The following is a 15,651-nucleotide window of genomic DNA, read 5'->3' as shown; positions in this document are numbered from 1 at the left end:
TGGTTGGGAGGATATAAATAACGTCTAGCATGTTTCCTATTAATGAAAGATGGTAACCTTTCAAAACAACTTCAAAGCATTAATTCATATGCCCAAGATATATATCAGTTGTAGTTAAAAGGGTTCAAAAATATTGTGATCTAATTTATGTGACCATAAAGTATTTATTCGTCCGTTTGTCTATCTTTCAGGGTGACTTCACAAGCCACAGAGGAGGAGAAATGGTAAGAAACATCTTTCATGTTTTCCTCCGGCAAGCCTTGTTCGTAACGTTTGACTATAAAGACGTTAGGGAGGCAGGTTATTTGATCAAGCATAAAGGCTTTTCATTGGATTGGTTTGTAAATTGTCAGCGCCCAGGGGGCCCAAAGCATCGACACAAACGCGAGATGCTGCACAACAGAGCGACGTAATGAGATTTTCTAATCTTACATGCATTCCCAAGTCCTCATTTGCTATAATGTAGGCAAACATATCTGAAATGCCATATGGTGACACCACAAGCCTGTATGATTTATGAATGTACAGGACATATGGATAGATGACATATGGCAGAAGACACATTACGATGGGAATTATGTCAACAGACGGAGTCGGCCACATGGAGCCAGTAGCCATCAACAGGCACAAGTTTAAACCTCAGAGACTAAAATATTAAAAGGAATAGTTAAGCTAAATATGAAAAATTTATACATTTGCGCAACCTCATGAAATCCCACATGTGTGTGACTTTCGTTTTTTTAGATGAATAATATAATTTGGCTTGATTTTATATTGTGTTATGCCCCATGTAAGAAGACAACGTGATAGCATTTTAATATAAAATAATTAATTTGTGATCAACTGAAGAAGGAAGTCCTATACATCTGGGATGGCATGAGGCTGAATAAATTGTGTGTAAAATTTCCATATTTTGATTAATAATTCATTTTAAGCTCAAATAACACACTGTTTCTGCTTTTATCATGTTAAACTTGAGTACCTATAGAGTAGTATTTCATCCTTTATATATCCGAAGATTCTTTAGTTTGATCAGATTTATAAAAGACAGATCAGCTATAGTGTTTCTTTCCGAATAAACTCAAGCACCTGGGTTATCATTAACTACATGTTAGTGTCTTTTACATTATTACATGAACATTACATGCACTTACGTGCCAATTGCCAACAAAACACAGACATATGATGCAGTTTTACTTACCGCCTGGGACTCATGGCACAGTTGGGACCTCTCCATTTCAACGAAATCCACCATTAAACAAACACACACACACAATTTCGCTGCAACACTGAATAAACAAACTATGGCGTTGTGTACACCAAAACTTTTACGCCCGCGGCCGGCGCATGTTTTCAATTGTTTCCAATGGAAGCTCGGCGTTTTTCAAATAAGCCAGCCGCAAGCGGGTTTTTTCCGCGCTGAAAACCGGAGCTCGGCGGTTTTTCCGCGCTCGGCGCTGAGCGTCGAGAGTTGAAAGAGATTCAACTTTGTGAGAAAAGCTCCGCTCGTCAATGTCAGTTCTCACACAGCCGCCCAATCACAGTGGAGGAGGGGCGGGACATTGCCACAGCAACCAACCGGCTCGCAGCTGAAGTATCACAGCTATCAAAGCGCTCAGCTGAAGAAAGCTGGCACTCAGCTGAAAAACAGCTGGCATTTGGCGTCCTCAAGGCGTTTTCAGCCGCGTTTAAAAGTTTTGGTGTACACAGCCCCTATATCTATTGTTTCCATAATGCTAGGTTCATAGGAAGGCTGAAAAAGCTTGAATTTCCCTCACAAACAACAACACTTCTCTGGTGACATTGATTTCATGTCAGCTTTGTGTGTGCGCTATTTCCGTTAAAGTGCCCATATAAAGACTTCCACTGTACTTCCTGCACTGAAATTGCCCATAAAAGAATAAATGCAAGATTGTTACGTATGAATCTTTCGTGTTACTCTGTCATACGCCCAACTGCTTTTTGACACACTGCCTAAGTTTAGCATAAGGAACTTAACTCTTAAACGGTGTTAAGCCAAAATGCATGAAATAGCTAGCAAGTGAAATGCACAGATGCTCATTTCTGTAGTTAGTGTGTAAGTCCACATGAACAATGCATATTATCCAGGTTTTAGACATCACAGGACGGCAAACAGTATCTGTTTGATTTGTTTTACCCATGTTCTAGAAAGAAATACCATGGTAAAGGGGACTTTGAGCATGCAAATATTTTTCGGACATTACTCTGAATATGGGCAGGGAGCGCTTTGTCAGTATAAGTTATGTGGCTTCGTCCATTTTTTTAACCGGTTTTCTGTCGTTCACATATCTCCACTTAACACGAATTTGCAGGTCAGAGGTCACCAGACTTAAACATTGGTATGCAGCAAAACCTCTTCACACAAACTTGTGCATTCAATCTGACGCATTCACATGCGTATGAATGGAAGTCGATAACACGAAAAGTGTAGTGTGACGGCCCCTTAAGAGTTCAAGTAACAGCTAGATGTGAAACAGGAGTGCAGGTGCTTCAAAAATTCATTGTTTTTAGTTTGTAAGACTTTAAAGATCTTCCAAACGCAGTACTCCTGACACAACATGCTAGAAAAAACAGCAAGAGATGATTTAACATTGGCTTGTGTATGTGAACATGCTGTCTTTAAATAAATATTTTATAGATAGCTTTCATTTTTAAGCAGTTTCTAAATGTAAATGGGTTGAAACTCTTTTTATTGTATTATTGATTTACTTTAACATTATATAAAGTAAAGCATAATATAAATCACAGCTTTAAGGAAAGACTCAATATAACACACAAAAACAAATAAATACATAAAATAAAAAAGTTAAAATAAAAACTTAGAGATCGGGGTCTTAAAGTTTAAAGTACTTCAACAGGAAAAATAAACTTCTTTCACTTTTTCAATTTAACCCTACTTAAAGATTTACAGTAAATCCAAAATTCTTTTTGAAAAACAGAAACACTGGCTGTATTTTTGTATATTTACATGTATGAATCATTTCTCAATAGAAATTGAATTTGTTTATCTTCAATTAGTGTACCAAAAATTTTGTAATTTTAAGAGATCTGAGATATCAGAACAATTGTAACTTTAAAGCAACTCATACATACCAGACAAAAAGGCACTAATATATGAACAGTACATTTTTCATTAAACTTACAAGTTTAGGAGAGTTAAAGACATCAAAGATATTCTCATGTATTACTATGTAACTTGTGTAAATACATTGTTTATTTTATTTTTTATTTGTTTGAAATATTACCTGTCCATGCAGCACATTTGAAAGAGATCTATTTTTGAATCATTTTAATCCATTATATCATTATAAATTTGGTTAAAGTGCATTCTGCATAATATTTTGGAACAGCATATTTTGCATATTTTTGAAAGTATCTTTTGACAATTTTATTTCATTTAAATATAATAACATCCACACAAATGTGTAAATTTACTGACTGTATTGGAAAAATAAGCAAAAATGGCATGTGCATAATAATTTGGAACACAGTGTACCGTTGTTTCAATCTTACAATCACAGAAAGTACAATATTAATCAATATTAAATCTATATCTCAACATCTTAACTTAAACCTGTTTGTGTTCCTTTTCAGCACGACAATACAGTATGTGATGTACATGTACATGAAGCATCTGGGTGTTCGAGTGAAAGAACAACGAATCTTGGAGTCCAAACGACCTCGAATTAATTTCCTTCCTTCTAAACTGAGGGTAAATGCTTATACCATTTCCTACCCCCCCCCCCCCCCATATATCTCACTTTCTAAACCTACTGATCTGGCTGGACCAGTTTTATAAACACCTGCCGCTTTATGTACAGTATAATCAACATTTTACTCACTTAGGGTTCTTCCACTAAGCTTGTTGCGATGCATTATAGGATTGCATATTCAACGAGGAATATATAATCTTTCTGCCTAAAAATATGACTTAAACAAGGTGACATAGGCTTAATTAAAATGCTGCTCTTTTGGAAAAGACTGCGTTGAGATCGCATCTTAAAAGTTTACCTTTGTATGCAGCTCACTACGCTTCGGAACAGAGAAATATATTCCAAGTATTTCTGTAACTAAGCTGTTACCCTAAGGACTGTTGTTTTTTCTGCCCAAACAGAAAAGCAAAACAGAGAAGGAAGGAGAGGAGAAACTTAAAAGGCCTCGCTTCCCTATTCGGGTACCTCCCCGGTGGCCAGTTCGCATTGAATCAATAGCAGGTAAGTCTAAGTCTCAAAACACAGTGCTGTTGTTGGCAAAACAGCAAGAGATAATTTAACATTGGCTTGTGTATGTGTGCATGCTGTCTTCAAATGAATATTTCATAGATGGCTTTAATTTACAAGCAGTTTTAAATGTAGATGGCTTGCTGTCTTCTGGGTAGTGGAGGTCATATTTAATACTGGATCTTATTTGGTGTATGTGTACGTTTGAGCAGGTGGCAAGGCGGGAGAACACATCAAGCAAAGGCCTCAAAAACAGATGTCTCAACCAGCAATGGCTAGCTCAGAACCGATAGAGGGTGGACGTCTGCGGGGCAGTCTGTCGAGCGAGGGCTCCGATCTCTTACAGAGCCCGGGAATCATCACCTCTCCTCTCTTCAGCAGCTCATACACCTCACCGTCAGACCCCTCTGGCAGGGAAGCGGAGTTCAGTGAGTACCGGATCTCCAGTGATCCGAGTGATTATTGTCCTTTCATAGCCTTTCACTTCATATGCTTATCCTGAAGACTGATGTCATGATGATTTACACAAGCCACTAAGTTTTACAAGCAGAGAAAATAAGAGCAGCCATTGTCACCTTTTCAGCTCAAATAGTGGGTGTGTCACTCGCAATTTGTTTTGGCCAAAAACTGGCCACTTTACTTTGGCTTGGTTTGGTTTTCCACTGCAGTTCAGTACCAATTTGTAATAGGTTGATATTAGGGAATCGTGATTAATCTATAGCAGAATAAAAGTTTTTGTTTACATCATATATGTGTGTGTTTACTAGGGCTGTGCAAAAATATCGACACAGCTTACTATTGTGATAAATTTTCCCACGATAGTGCATCGATATTTCAATCTCTACTATCAATATAAAAAAAAAAAACATAAAATCAATGTCTTTTGTGTGCGTCAAACGACCTCATTCGCCGCTGCTGTAGTTGTCGCTGTCCAGTTGTCTGTCATATAGACCCCTTCACAGTTCACGTCACAGGCGGTTCCCACTGCGCATGTCGGGGTCAGAAAAGTCATTACAGCAGATTGAGTTGCGTATTATTCGGTATCGTCAAAAATGCCTACTTACGTCGTGGGCTTTGAAAATCGCACCAGGTCTTCCGTTAAGTTTTCGCGATTCATGCAGAATCTCAAAAACAAAAAAATACAACATCTGCGGCTGCAAGTAATTAACGTGCAGACTGGGACAATGCAAATATCAAAGAGGCTTGTGTTTGTAGTGCTCACTTCATTTGAGGTAAGTCGTCATTTTTCAGCACTGTTAGATTAAATTATAAAGCCTGGATGATATGAACAGTTTGACCCCATGCTGCGCGCGCACCCGATAGTCATTCAATGTTTACAAACCTTGAAGGGGTCTATACGGCCATTCGACCAATGTCTCAGAAGTTAGCGGGAGTGAGAAAACGGCAGAAAATTAAAAAAAACCCTGCAGCTTTCAAAGCCGACGTTTGGAAGCACTTTGGGCTTTACAAAAAAAGTTTAAAAAATCATCTATTTTTTTACATTTTTGATTTAAAAAAAGGTAAAAGTATTGCAATGTATCGCTACATGCAACTTATTGAATCGTATTCTGATACATTGTAGCATGACCCATGTATTTTGATACGTATTGTATAATGAGGCCCTTGCCAATACCCAGCCCTAGTGTTTACATTGTTTAGATAAATGCACACACATGCATGTATATATTTAAGAAATGTTTACATTTGTATATACATTTGTATTTTCATGGATAACTTATATATAAATACTTAATATATTCTTAAAATTATACATGCATGTGTGCATATTTATAAATACATTTACAATTATATATACACATTTCACACATATATATGATGTAAACAAAAACTTTTATTCTGCTATAGATTAAAGGTGACATAGAATGATTGAACGGGGTATTTATCCTTGTTCTGTGATGTGACATGTAGACAAAAATGTTTTTGTTTGGTCTGTAATGTCTTAGAAGCTTCCTAAAAACCTCTCTCAAATAGCTCTATTAGGGTGGGGGATTTTAAACAAGTAGTTTTGCACCAATTTGGCTCCCCCTACTGCCTTAACTTGCAATCTCATTACTGATTGGCTGACTTTGCTGCCACTCAAAAAATGTAGCCAATTATTTAAAAAGTGGAGGGGCAGGGTGATGCCTGTGATGTCATAAGCATCAGTTTTTCAGATTGGGCCGTTTTCTGGCTGACATTTCTAAAAGAGGAATTTTTATGAGACTGAGCTGTTTAGCATGTCTAGCACTTTTTGTATGTTCGTGAATGCGGGTAGACTACCATTATTCAACAAAGACAAGGTAAAAATCGTCCCTAATTGTCATTATTGTTTTGCCGCATCTACTACATGACGTAACCGTACTTCTTTCTCTAAAGCTCTCATTGTATCAATTCAATACCATATAAACCGAAAACACATGTGTGGCCTTGAAGGGACACTCCAGCCAAATATGTAGTTGTGCTTTATTAGTCTGGATCGTCTGTGTCCTCAGGTATGAGCCCGTCTGCAGTGGTTCCACGGCTAAGTGACGGTCTTCAAGCTGGAGATGTGCTGGACAGCATCTACCCACCCTGTGATTACATCCCAGAGAACATGGACCATCTAGATGATGACAGAGAGGGAGACAGGTGCACCAAAACATCCTTGTTAATGTTGTGCTACTGCAAACTGTTTACTAACATTGTACATTTCGGCTTCTGTTTTGACTTCATGTTATTAAATGCTGAGCTCTGAAACCTCACCGGCATCAGCTTTGATCTAGTCACTAACCTTAGTCTGCACTTTGTGGCAGTGAAGTGAGCAAGTGTGTACTGTTTTTACAGACTCCTCGATGTGGGCACACCTAAACTGATTAGAAGGTACTGGTCACTGGCTGCTTTCAATCACTCTTGTCCCTACCATCCATATAGCTTTCCATTCACTATGTCATTGAAGAATGTGTATAAACGTGCCCATACATTTTTCACTTTGCTGTTTGTAGTATAAAATGGAGAAAACGAAAATCACATTGATGCATGTGTATAATACACAGATTATTAATGCAACTTGTCTTGTGCATACCTGTTTATCACGCAGTCACATTTAGCCCATATTCAGATACATATTAAGGGTTAATGAAAGGGTTTCTAGACCATTTCTGTCCGTCTCTCACAGGTTTGAAGAGCTGCAGAGTGAAGATGATCAGGGGAGTGATGTTTACTCTGTTGATCCTCCAAACTGGCAGCAGCTGGTGGGGCGTGACGTTTTAGCAGGCCTGACACCCCACGAGATCAAACGACAAGAAGTCATAAATGGTTCGTCCTGTTCTCCGTTCACTTTCATACATTACACAGGTGCACTTTAGACATTTAGATTGAATGCACGAAGCAAAGTCTGCTAGAAGCCGGGGCTTAGACTAAACTCAAATTGATTTTGTTTACATAAATGAGATTGTACTCCAACAGATGTTCTGGTGTTATTGAATTAACCCTTGTTGATCTTTTCAGAGTTACTCTATACCGAACGAGCACATGTGCGTATGCTGAAGGTCCTAGACAGCGTTTTCTACCAAAAACTCACGAGAGAAAACATACTGCCCCCTGCTGACATCAAAAACATATTTACCAACCTGGAGGAAATCATCCAACTGCACGGTATGCTGTGCATCATCTAAACACAAACTGTAACTGGGGTCTCATCACTTTTAATTCTCACTGCTTTCTTTTATTTCAGTGAGGATAGCGGATCATATGACTGCAATACGCAAGAAATACGAGCTAACCGTTATTGACCAGATAGGAGATGAATTACTGTCTTGGGTAAGAACACATGTTTTTCTGTATTTGATTTTGAATTTAAAAAAATATTTTAAAAATTATTTAAAAATAATAAAATTATCATATTACCTCATTTAGCTATATAATTGGTTTGCTGTTGTTTTCTAATCTTATTTTTTTATTTATTCACTATGTGTGTACAGGGTTTCCCGCAGAAAATTAGTTAGTTAAGGTGGGAGGGTTGGGCAGATGGGCGTGGCCAGGGGGCGTCATGATGAAAAAAATTTTTTAAACACTCAAATAAAACTTAATTTTGAAGAAGTTATGACAGAAAATGAACACATACTAGATTATTAATGAATAAAAGCTTTTTAACAGATACCTCTAATGAAAATAGCTGCGTGATGAAGTGAAACTAAAGGGTTAATAAACACAAACTGAAGCAGATTTGTAGAACGTCTGGTGAACGATGATAGATGGCGCAAAAATGGTAAAAATTTATTATTTCCCACTTTTAATTACATTATCTTAAAGGAGTGTAACTACTGTAGCATGTAAATGCACATAAATAACGTGAGCAGAGTGCTCAACAATTATATTGAATAACAGGCACATGAAACCTAGCTAACAGGTTGCTCAAACAACAAAAATCAACAGCTAACTAACTTTAAATTTGCAAGAACTATAGACGAATACAATAACAGGCTGGCTTAAATAACCCCTAAACATAAGTCCACTTACAGTTCTCACGGACACGTGTTTTATCAACTGGCTATCCTCCAGACAGTTGACGGACAATTTCGGCCATGTGGCGCGCGTACCCGCTCACGGTGTGAAGCGTGTCCGCACTATTCTCCGAGATGCACTTGATGGCCTTTTGTGCAGCGAATTTTTTATTTATTTTTTTGGGTCGACCTAGTTAAGGCAGTAGAGTTTCCCAGCTTAGGCGGGCCACCCGAACTGCAAAGTGCTGCGGGAAACCGTGGTGTATGCAGTCTCAATGATTCATGATATGAAGTTCAATAATGTTAAGTATTATTTATACTCACATCTTGCTGTCTGTATATAAATATAAGAACATAAATAAAACAATCTCTTGAATATGTCTTTATTAAACATTAAACAAAATTAAACACAATTGGCCTCGAGGTTGGTCATTTTTGGATTGTTTGATGCACTCAGTTACAAAAAAAGCTGTGCACACGCCATGCAAAATTGGGCCTTGCGAACTCAACACACACAACCACTCCACAATGCCTTAATTTTCGCCACGCAACGCACTCACGGACGCGTCAAGTATTAACAAGGCATAACTTCCTAACATGCAATCTGACACCCATTCACCTTAGGTGCTACATTTGCTTGTAATAAAAAAGAGTAATGTGACAGAGGATGTCTGCCAGGGCATCAGACAGACAGTTTTAAGATCAGAAATGTAATTAAATTTATGATAATCTGACGGTAGCTTTATTGGCTGTCTTTACGAAACTAGCCAGTGTATGAAAATCTGAATTCGCAAAGTCAGTTTCTGACAGCAGTCGAAGTTAACTGACTGCCAGCTATTTGGACTTAAAGTATGTAGGCTAATTAAAGCCCTGAAATTAAAAAGCTTTATTACCATAACACGTCATTACCATTACACATCATTACCATCTCACAGAAGTCCCCCTGTGGTGAAAATCAGGTTTTTAATGTTGTTTATATGTCTGTGTGGTGTTTTTAATATGCTTTAAGACAAACCATGTGCAAATTCTTCAGTCAACAGCATTGCTGATTATTTTAAAACTGCATTTTACCAAAGACATTCTTGAAAATGCGGTTTAAAAACTGCCTGTTTTCTACATCACAATCATGCTTTAACCAATCATGTCAACGTGTTGACTGATGGATCATTTAGCCTAAGCTGGTTTGAATAACTAAAGGCAGGAACTAATTTACATATTCATGATTATGTGTATACTAAATGAAGAAAATGAAGAAAATATTTTCACAAAAAATTATTTGTAACCTTTTTTGTTGTTGTTTGCCTCATAATAATTAATTATGTGTAACTGGAACCTGTTGTACACAAACATGGACAATTACACTGCTTCATGTTCAAAGAAAAATATTTGGTTATTATTTATTGGTTCTTCCTAACCTCAAAATAGCTGGAAGAAATCTGAAAAAAGACAAACCAAAGCTCGGGTCTTAGAAGGTTAAATATGTCATTCTAAGTTTAAAGGGAAATTATGGACTAAAGGGGTATTTTAAAATCCACAACACCACACATATTACAATCCACTTGAAAGATGAGATCTTTTTTTTAAGACATGTGATCACCCTGATGCATGCGCTAGCAGTCCTCCTTTGGGTGTTAGTAGTCCAACCCACCCATGGACACTCTGTAATTCTGCCAGCCTTCCTGCTGTGTGGCCCTGATCTCCCTGGTTTGTTTTTTAGTTCAGTGGTGGAGAGGAGGAGAAGATCAAGCAAGCAGTGGGCACTTTTTGCAGCAACCAGCCCTTCGCCCTGGAGCTTATCAAATCCAGGCAGAAGAAGGACCAGCGTTTCACTTCTTTTATGCAGGTGGGTCAAGACTCTCCTTCAAGACAGCTGCCCTGTTTTTTTCTTCTGTGCTTTACTTTGAGGAATCCTGGCATATTTTTTGCATATTTCACAGTATCTTTATTTGTGCAAATTCTGATTTGCTTATACAGTGGCAAGATAAAATTATGTGAACCTTTTGGAATGTCATCGTTTTCTGAATAAATTTGTCAAAAAATGTGATCTGATCTTCTAAGTCAAGGGTATTGACAAACATAATGTGTCTAAAAATATTTACACAAAATTTTGATTCTTTCATATCTTTATTGAGAACAACAAAAAAGCTCATAGTGCTTGTGGAAAAAGTATGTGAACCCTTGAGTAAATGACCTTAAACAAAGCCAATTGGAGTCCCCTGGAGTCTGAAAAAGCTTCATTACCATAACACGTCATTACCATTACACATCATTACCATACAAACTACCAGCACATCCGGGAACTTGACTGTAAATTTCGTCACCGCCCCTTTTTTGGGGAAAACAAACTATGAATGCAAAAATAACTTAAGAATTCACTCAGATTAACACTCTGGGGTCGACGGCGGCGCAGGCGCCGCAAACCCTTCATTTTTCAATCACTCCGCAAAGAGACTTAAATTACTCTGCTGATTTTTGACATACAGATATGATTTATACATCATTAAAACGTTAAAGGGTCTAGTTTTTTTTCTGTCCACTCCCTTTAAAAACAGAATGTTGTGCTTTTCGCAAAATTAAGAAAATAAACATGATTCGCGTTTTGTTCTCTCTCCCTCAATGAAGTCCTTTCAGAAACGCGTCAGAAAAATGAACTGTACCTTTACGAATACTTGTCATAGAAAGAAAAGAAAATGTCTACATAATGCTTGGAATGTCTCCTTTTAAATGATGTAAGTGATATTGAAAACAGATATTGTCATTCGGTGTAAACTGTATAAGAAGGAGGAGAAGTACCGTATTTCTCCAGTTACCTCATTATCTGTAATGAGATGAGATCGCCACACCCCCGCGCCATTGAAGTGAACGAGCAGAAACATCCATATGCATGACTCGTGCCTCCTGCAGTCAATGGATACGAAATCCACAATCCAGTCTCTCCATTCCTTGTTGTTCCATCCGATTGCACGAAACATGACATCTAAATCCTTATTTACTTGCGTATGTGTGTCAGTATCTCCAGACGCGAGTGTTTTCTTTGTCTTCCGTCAAACAGTTGACGCGACGGGAAAGCACATACACAAATGATGCGTCCCAAACCGCCTACTTTCATGCTATATAGTAGGCAAAGAGTACGAGAAGTAGTGCTTTTCGCCTACTATATAGTATGAAAGTATGCGGTTTGGGACGCAGCAAAACAAGCGAGTCAGGAAACTCGACGCGCTTTTTGGTATTCTTATAAAATATGCGATTGCAAACAGTACAATCCTTATTTAGTTGCGTCTAAGCGCATATCTCCGCACAGCAAGTTTATTAAACACAGGATCACTCACATGTGCACACGTTTACTGCATTCATGATCAACACGTGAGGTAATGGCGGCGGCTGTAAACAAACATTGATAAGTTTATCACGCGTGTCCCTTGTTGTGTTTCTAATGATTACAAAAACACAAATAAGAGTCCAGACAACGATAGGCAGTTGTTCTTTTGAGCTTTTTACTGCACAAAAGTAAACCTCTCGCTGGCCAACCAAACACAAACCCTGTGTTCACTTTACGATGGCCAAACAGTACCTTTACCATGATTAGGCTACTATGGTTTTTCAAAGGTAACTTATACTTGTGAAATTAATAGAAAATATTTCAATAGATATATGTATATGTGTGTGTGTGTGTGTGTGTGTGTGTGTGTGTGTGTGTGTGTGTGTGTTTACATTGTATTGAAAAGTAAACCTTATCGTGGTTTTACTACAGAGAAAGTTACATTCCTGTTGAACATCCCCACAAGGCTCATTATGTGGCTCATTATTCAACTCTTTTGTCTCTCAGCTGTCAATCACTGATTATTCAGGAGCTTTCCCGCCTCCACGCATACAGCCTTTCCCAAGCAAAAGTGTCTTAGAAATTGTAAATCAATATCTTGCTTTATGTGAATGAGTAGGCCATATGATTTTCACATCATTTTGAAGAAAAAACTCTAGACTACTAGATCCAGTTTTTAAAAGTCTTGGGAAAACATGTTTAGAATGAGTTTTGTGGAGTTACATCAGTGACTTAAAAATTTAGCTTTTTCAAAAACCACGCATAAACATTTTTCTCTCAAAAATACAAACGTGTACATACATGTTGATTATATGATATTGTAGCCCAGTTTGTGATGAACACAGTGTTATGAGACTTTTGCCATTAATATGTTTTCAAGCAACTGAAAAAAGCACAAATGTCAGTGCATGTCAAAACTTCCCCAGGGCCCTAAAAACCCCTTTTAGACCCCAGAGGGTTAAACATGTTGAGTAATTATCTGTCCACCCTGCCTGCCATAGAGCACAAGAGATACATTAATTAATTTGGTTAATATAAAAACATGTCCCTTTCATTCTCCCAGCGTCAAATTTGTGTAACAACGCTATCCAGTGATTGCTGGAAATATCACTAAGGCTAGTTGTATGGCTGGACGGAAAAGTGCACTCAGTACTGTAAATATAAAGACATAGTATATAAATACGAAGTAAATTTTAAATACGAAGTAAAATCATTCACTGGCTTCCCTGTTGACTCGATGAGGCATGAGTAAATGTCCTGGTAAGACACCTCTGGCCAATGGGAACTAAATAGGAACTAAACAATTTGAATGCCTTAAAATATAGATATTTATGCTGAAATGTTTCAGTCAGTTGGGAGGCCAAATGTTTTAATATGGATGTGGCGATATATTGGCCTATAATTGGTATCGACAGAGCGAAAACCGCATACAAAAGAATGTGATTGTATTTGAGGATGTTCAGAAGGATTTGGTTATTTTAAAGTTAAGAGGACATTAACCTACAGTAAGCAAGACCTGATTGTTTTGAGTCTTGAGGGAGCATGCTGTTTTCATCATGTTGTAAAAGGAAGTGCAGGGAAGATGGAGAGCTAGGCACAAGATTTAACAACCTTTCAACAGTGCTGTGTTCATTGAAAACAACCACACTAATCTGTCCATTGAGAAAACCAGTGTGTAAGCACTACAACATAAAGGTGCAATAAATATGTAAAATGGGTCGTATTACCCTGTACTATACCTGCAGTGTGTGTATAAGTGGAAGCAGCGGTATGATTTTTTTTTTTTGACCAAGCATATTAATAATAAAAGTAGTTTAATGCAAAGTGCAAGATATTTGTGAAAAAGGGAACCAATTATATACACATGTCCGAGACGTATGTTTACACAAGTTGGTTTATCAAGACATGAATCATTTATCCTCTCCACCATGCTGACATTTCATTACATTACGTTTATGCATTTGAGAGACGCTTTTTATCCAAAGCGACTTACAGTGCATTCACTCCTTACATTTTTTTAATTCCCTGGGGTTTGAACCTATTCGCTTTGCACTGCTAACACAAGCTGATGGACTGTAATGAAAGGTTTTCTCCTGACTATATGACCCAATCCAGGCTAAGATACGGTGTTCATAATTGAGATTGCTGATGAAAGGGAAATTTGCTTTAGATTAAAGAGGATTTCAAATATTTGCATGCACTGTTCTCCTCAATTTCATGTTATCCACAGGAGGCTGAAAGCAATCGACTGTGTCGAAGACTACAACTGAAGGACATCATCCCTGCGGAGATGCAGAGGTTTACCAAGTACCCTTTATTGATGGACAACATTGCCAAGTACACAGGTATTCCCCTTGCACCTTTTCCATGCACACCAGTCTTTTACTGGTTGACCAGTATGGTTTTTTATTAAATCTTTTTTTTTTTTTTTAAATATACCCGTGCGACTTGCGTCTAGTTTGTGGTCAATGTAGTGCTGACAAACCGTAAGGGTCTGATCACATGGTACTTTTCAGTACTTTATGTAAAAGAGCCACGTGTCTGCGTTTGCCTTTTAAAGAGAGAGAGAGAATTCTGGCCAGACACCAACCATTAGCCAGACACCACCTAAAGTAGAGCTATGGCAGATCTTAAATCCTAATTATTATTCTCAATTGTTATAAAGGGGATCCTGCACACTTTCGCAGCGTTTCACACATTATTTGGCAGATCTGTTAAACAGTGGCTCTCTTGGCCTTTCAAAGAAAGGCAATAAATGTAAAATATAACTACAGATTAAGACAGAGGTGATTTCTTTCATATTCATCTTGGCTGTAGTCTCTGTGGCAGGCAGAAAATAGAGGGCATTTAGCTGGCCAGGATGTTTTTATGGATCTGATAGTAGGGGTGTCACGATTTTCCAAATCCTCGATTCGATTAAATTTCCGATTCTAGGGTCACGATTCAATGCAATTCTCGATTTTTACTTTTATTTTTTCGGAGCACAAAAAATGCTATGCCATTTTTCGACTAGACTTTTATGAAATATAATATCTGACCTTGAACCCGGAGAAGATGCCCTGCCATATTAGTCGTGCTGCCAGTGGGAAAATATGGTACACGCACATACCTGATAAAACAAAACTTCCTGTCAGATGAACATTCCTGTCAGTAATTTGCACCTTAAAAATGCGCTTTTATTACCGTCAGACAAGATTGTGAGATTATACCCCAATAAGTCATGTTTAAATGCTGTTTTCATAACTCCTAAGCAACTGAAATAAGTTGTTGTGAAACTTAAACAGATCTCAGTTCAGAGAAACGACCGATCAGATTACGCTCAGCTGTGCATGATTGAGTTCAGCTGAAGGCGGTAGGCGCTTGCTGTTTTTTGTTTTCCATGTAAAGAGCAGCTTGCGTTGTGTCTCTTGCATCTGCCATGATATCTTTTAACTGGCTGTAGCTAGCTAAGTTAGATGAGGTTGACTCGCAGCACGTGTTTTTTTCCCCCCTTGGCAAGCCGACCGGACGTGACATGGAGGCGTGGCAGCATCGACGATTCCATTTTTTAATTCGAAGTTTTTTAATCCGTGACACCATTATCTGATAGCGTCTGCAAATGTACATTCGG

General features: G+C 38.0%; 1 protein-coding gene across 4 annotated transcripts in view; it reads left to right on the top strand.

The window, feature by feature from the left end:
- arhgef12a (Rho guanine nucleotide exchange factor (GEF) 12a) overlaps positions 1 to 15,651 on the top strand; it is a 73,811-nt gene that overhangs the window by 44,908 nt on the left and 13,252 nt on the right. For all 4 annotated transcript variants that reach the window (XM_065281200.2, XM_065281198.2, XM_065281201.2 and 1 more), the window contains 11 exons: positions 192 to 224; positions 3,616 to 3,733; positions 4,136 to 4,235; positions 4,454 to 4,669; positions 6,734 to 6,869; positions 7,065 to 7,100; positions 7,396 to 7,535; positions 7,728 to 7,874; positions 7,954 to 8,039; positions 10,440 to 10,565; positions 14,272 to 14,386. In XM_065281200.2, coding sequence (XP_065137272.1) covers positions 192 to 224; positions 3,616 to 3,733; positions 4,136 to 4,235; positions 4,454 to 4,669; positions 6,734 to 6,869; positions 7,065 to 7,100; positions 7,396 to 7,535; positions 7,728 to 7,874; positions 7,954 to 8,039; positions 10,440 to 10,565; positions 14,272 to 14,386 — 1,253 coding nt within the window. The remainder of the gene's footprint in view (positions 1 to 191; positions 225 to 3,615; positions 3,734 to 4,135; positions 4,236 to 4,453; positions 4,670 to 6,733; positions 6,870 to 7,064; positions 7,101 to 7,395; positions 7,536 to 7,727; positions 7,875 to 7,953; positions 8,040 to 10,439; positions 10,566 to 14,271; positions 14,387 to 15,651) is intronic.

The sequence above is a fragment of the Paramisgurnus dabryanus genome, chromosome 8 (assembly GCF_030506205.2).
Source record: "Paramisgurnus dabryanus chromosome 8, PD_genome_1.1, whole genome shotgun sequence".
NCBI lineage: Eukaryota > Metazoa > Chordata > Actinopteri > Cypriniformes > Cobitidae > Paramisgurnus > Paramisgurnus dabryanus.
Note: the sequence above shows the minus strand (reverse complement) of the source record. Positions and strands in the feature narration are given on the sequence as shown.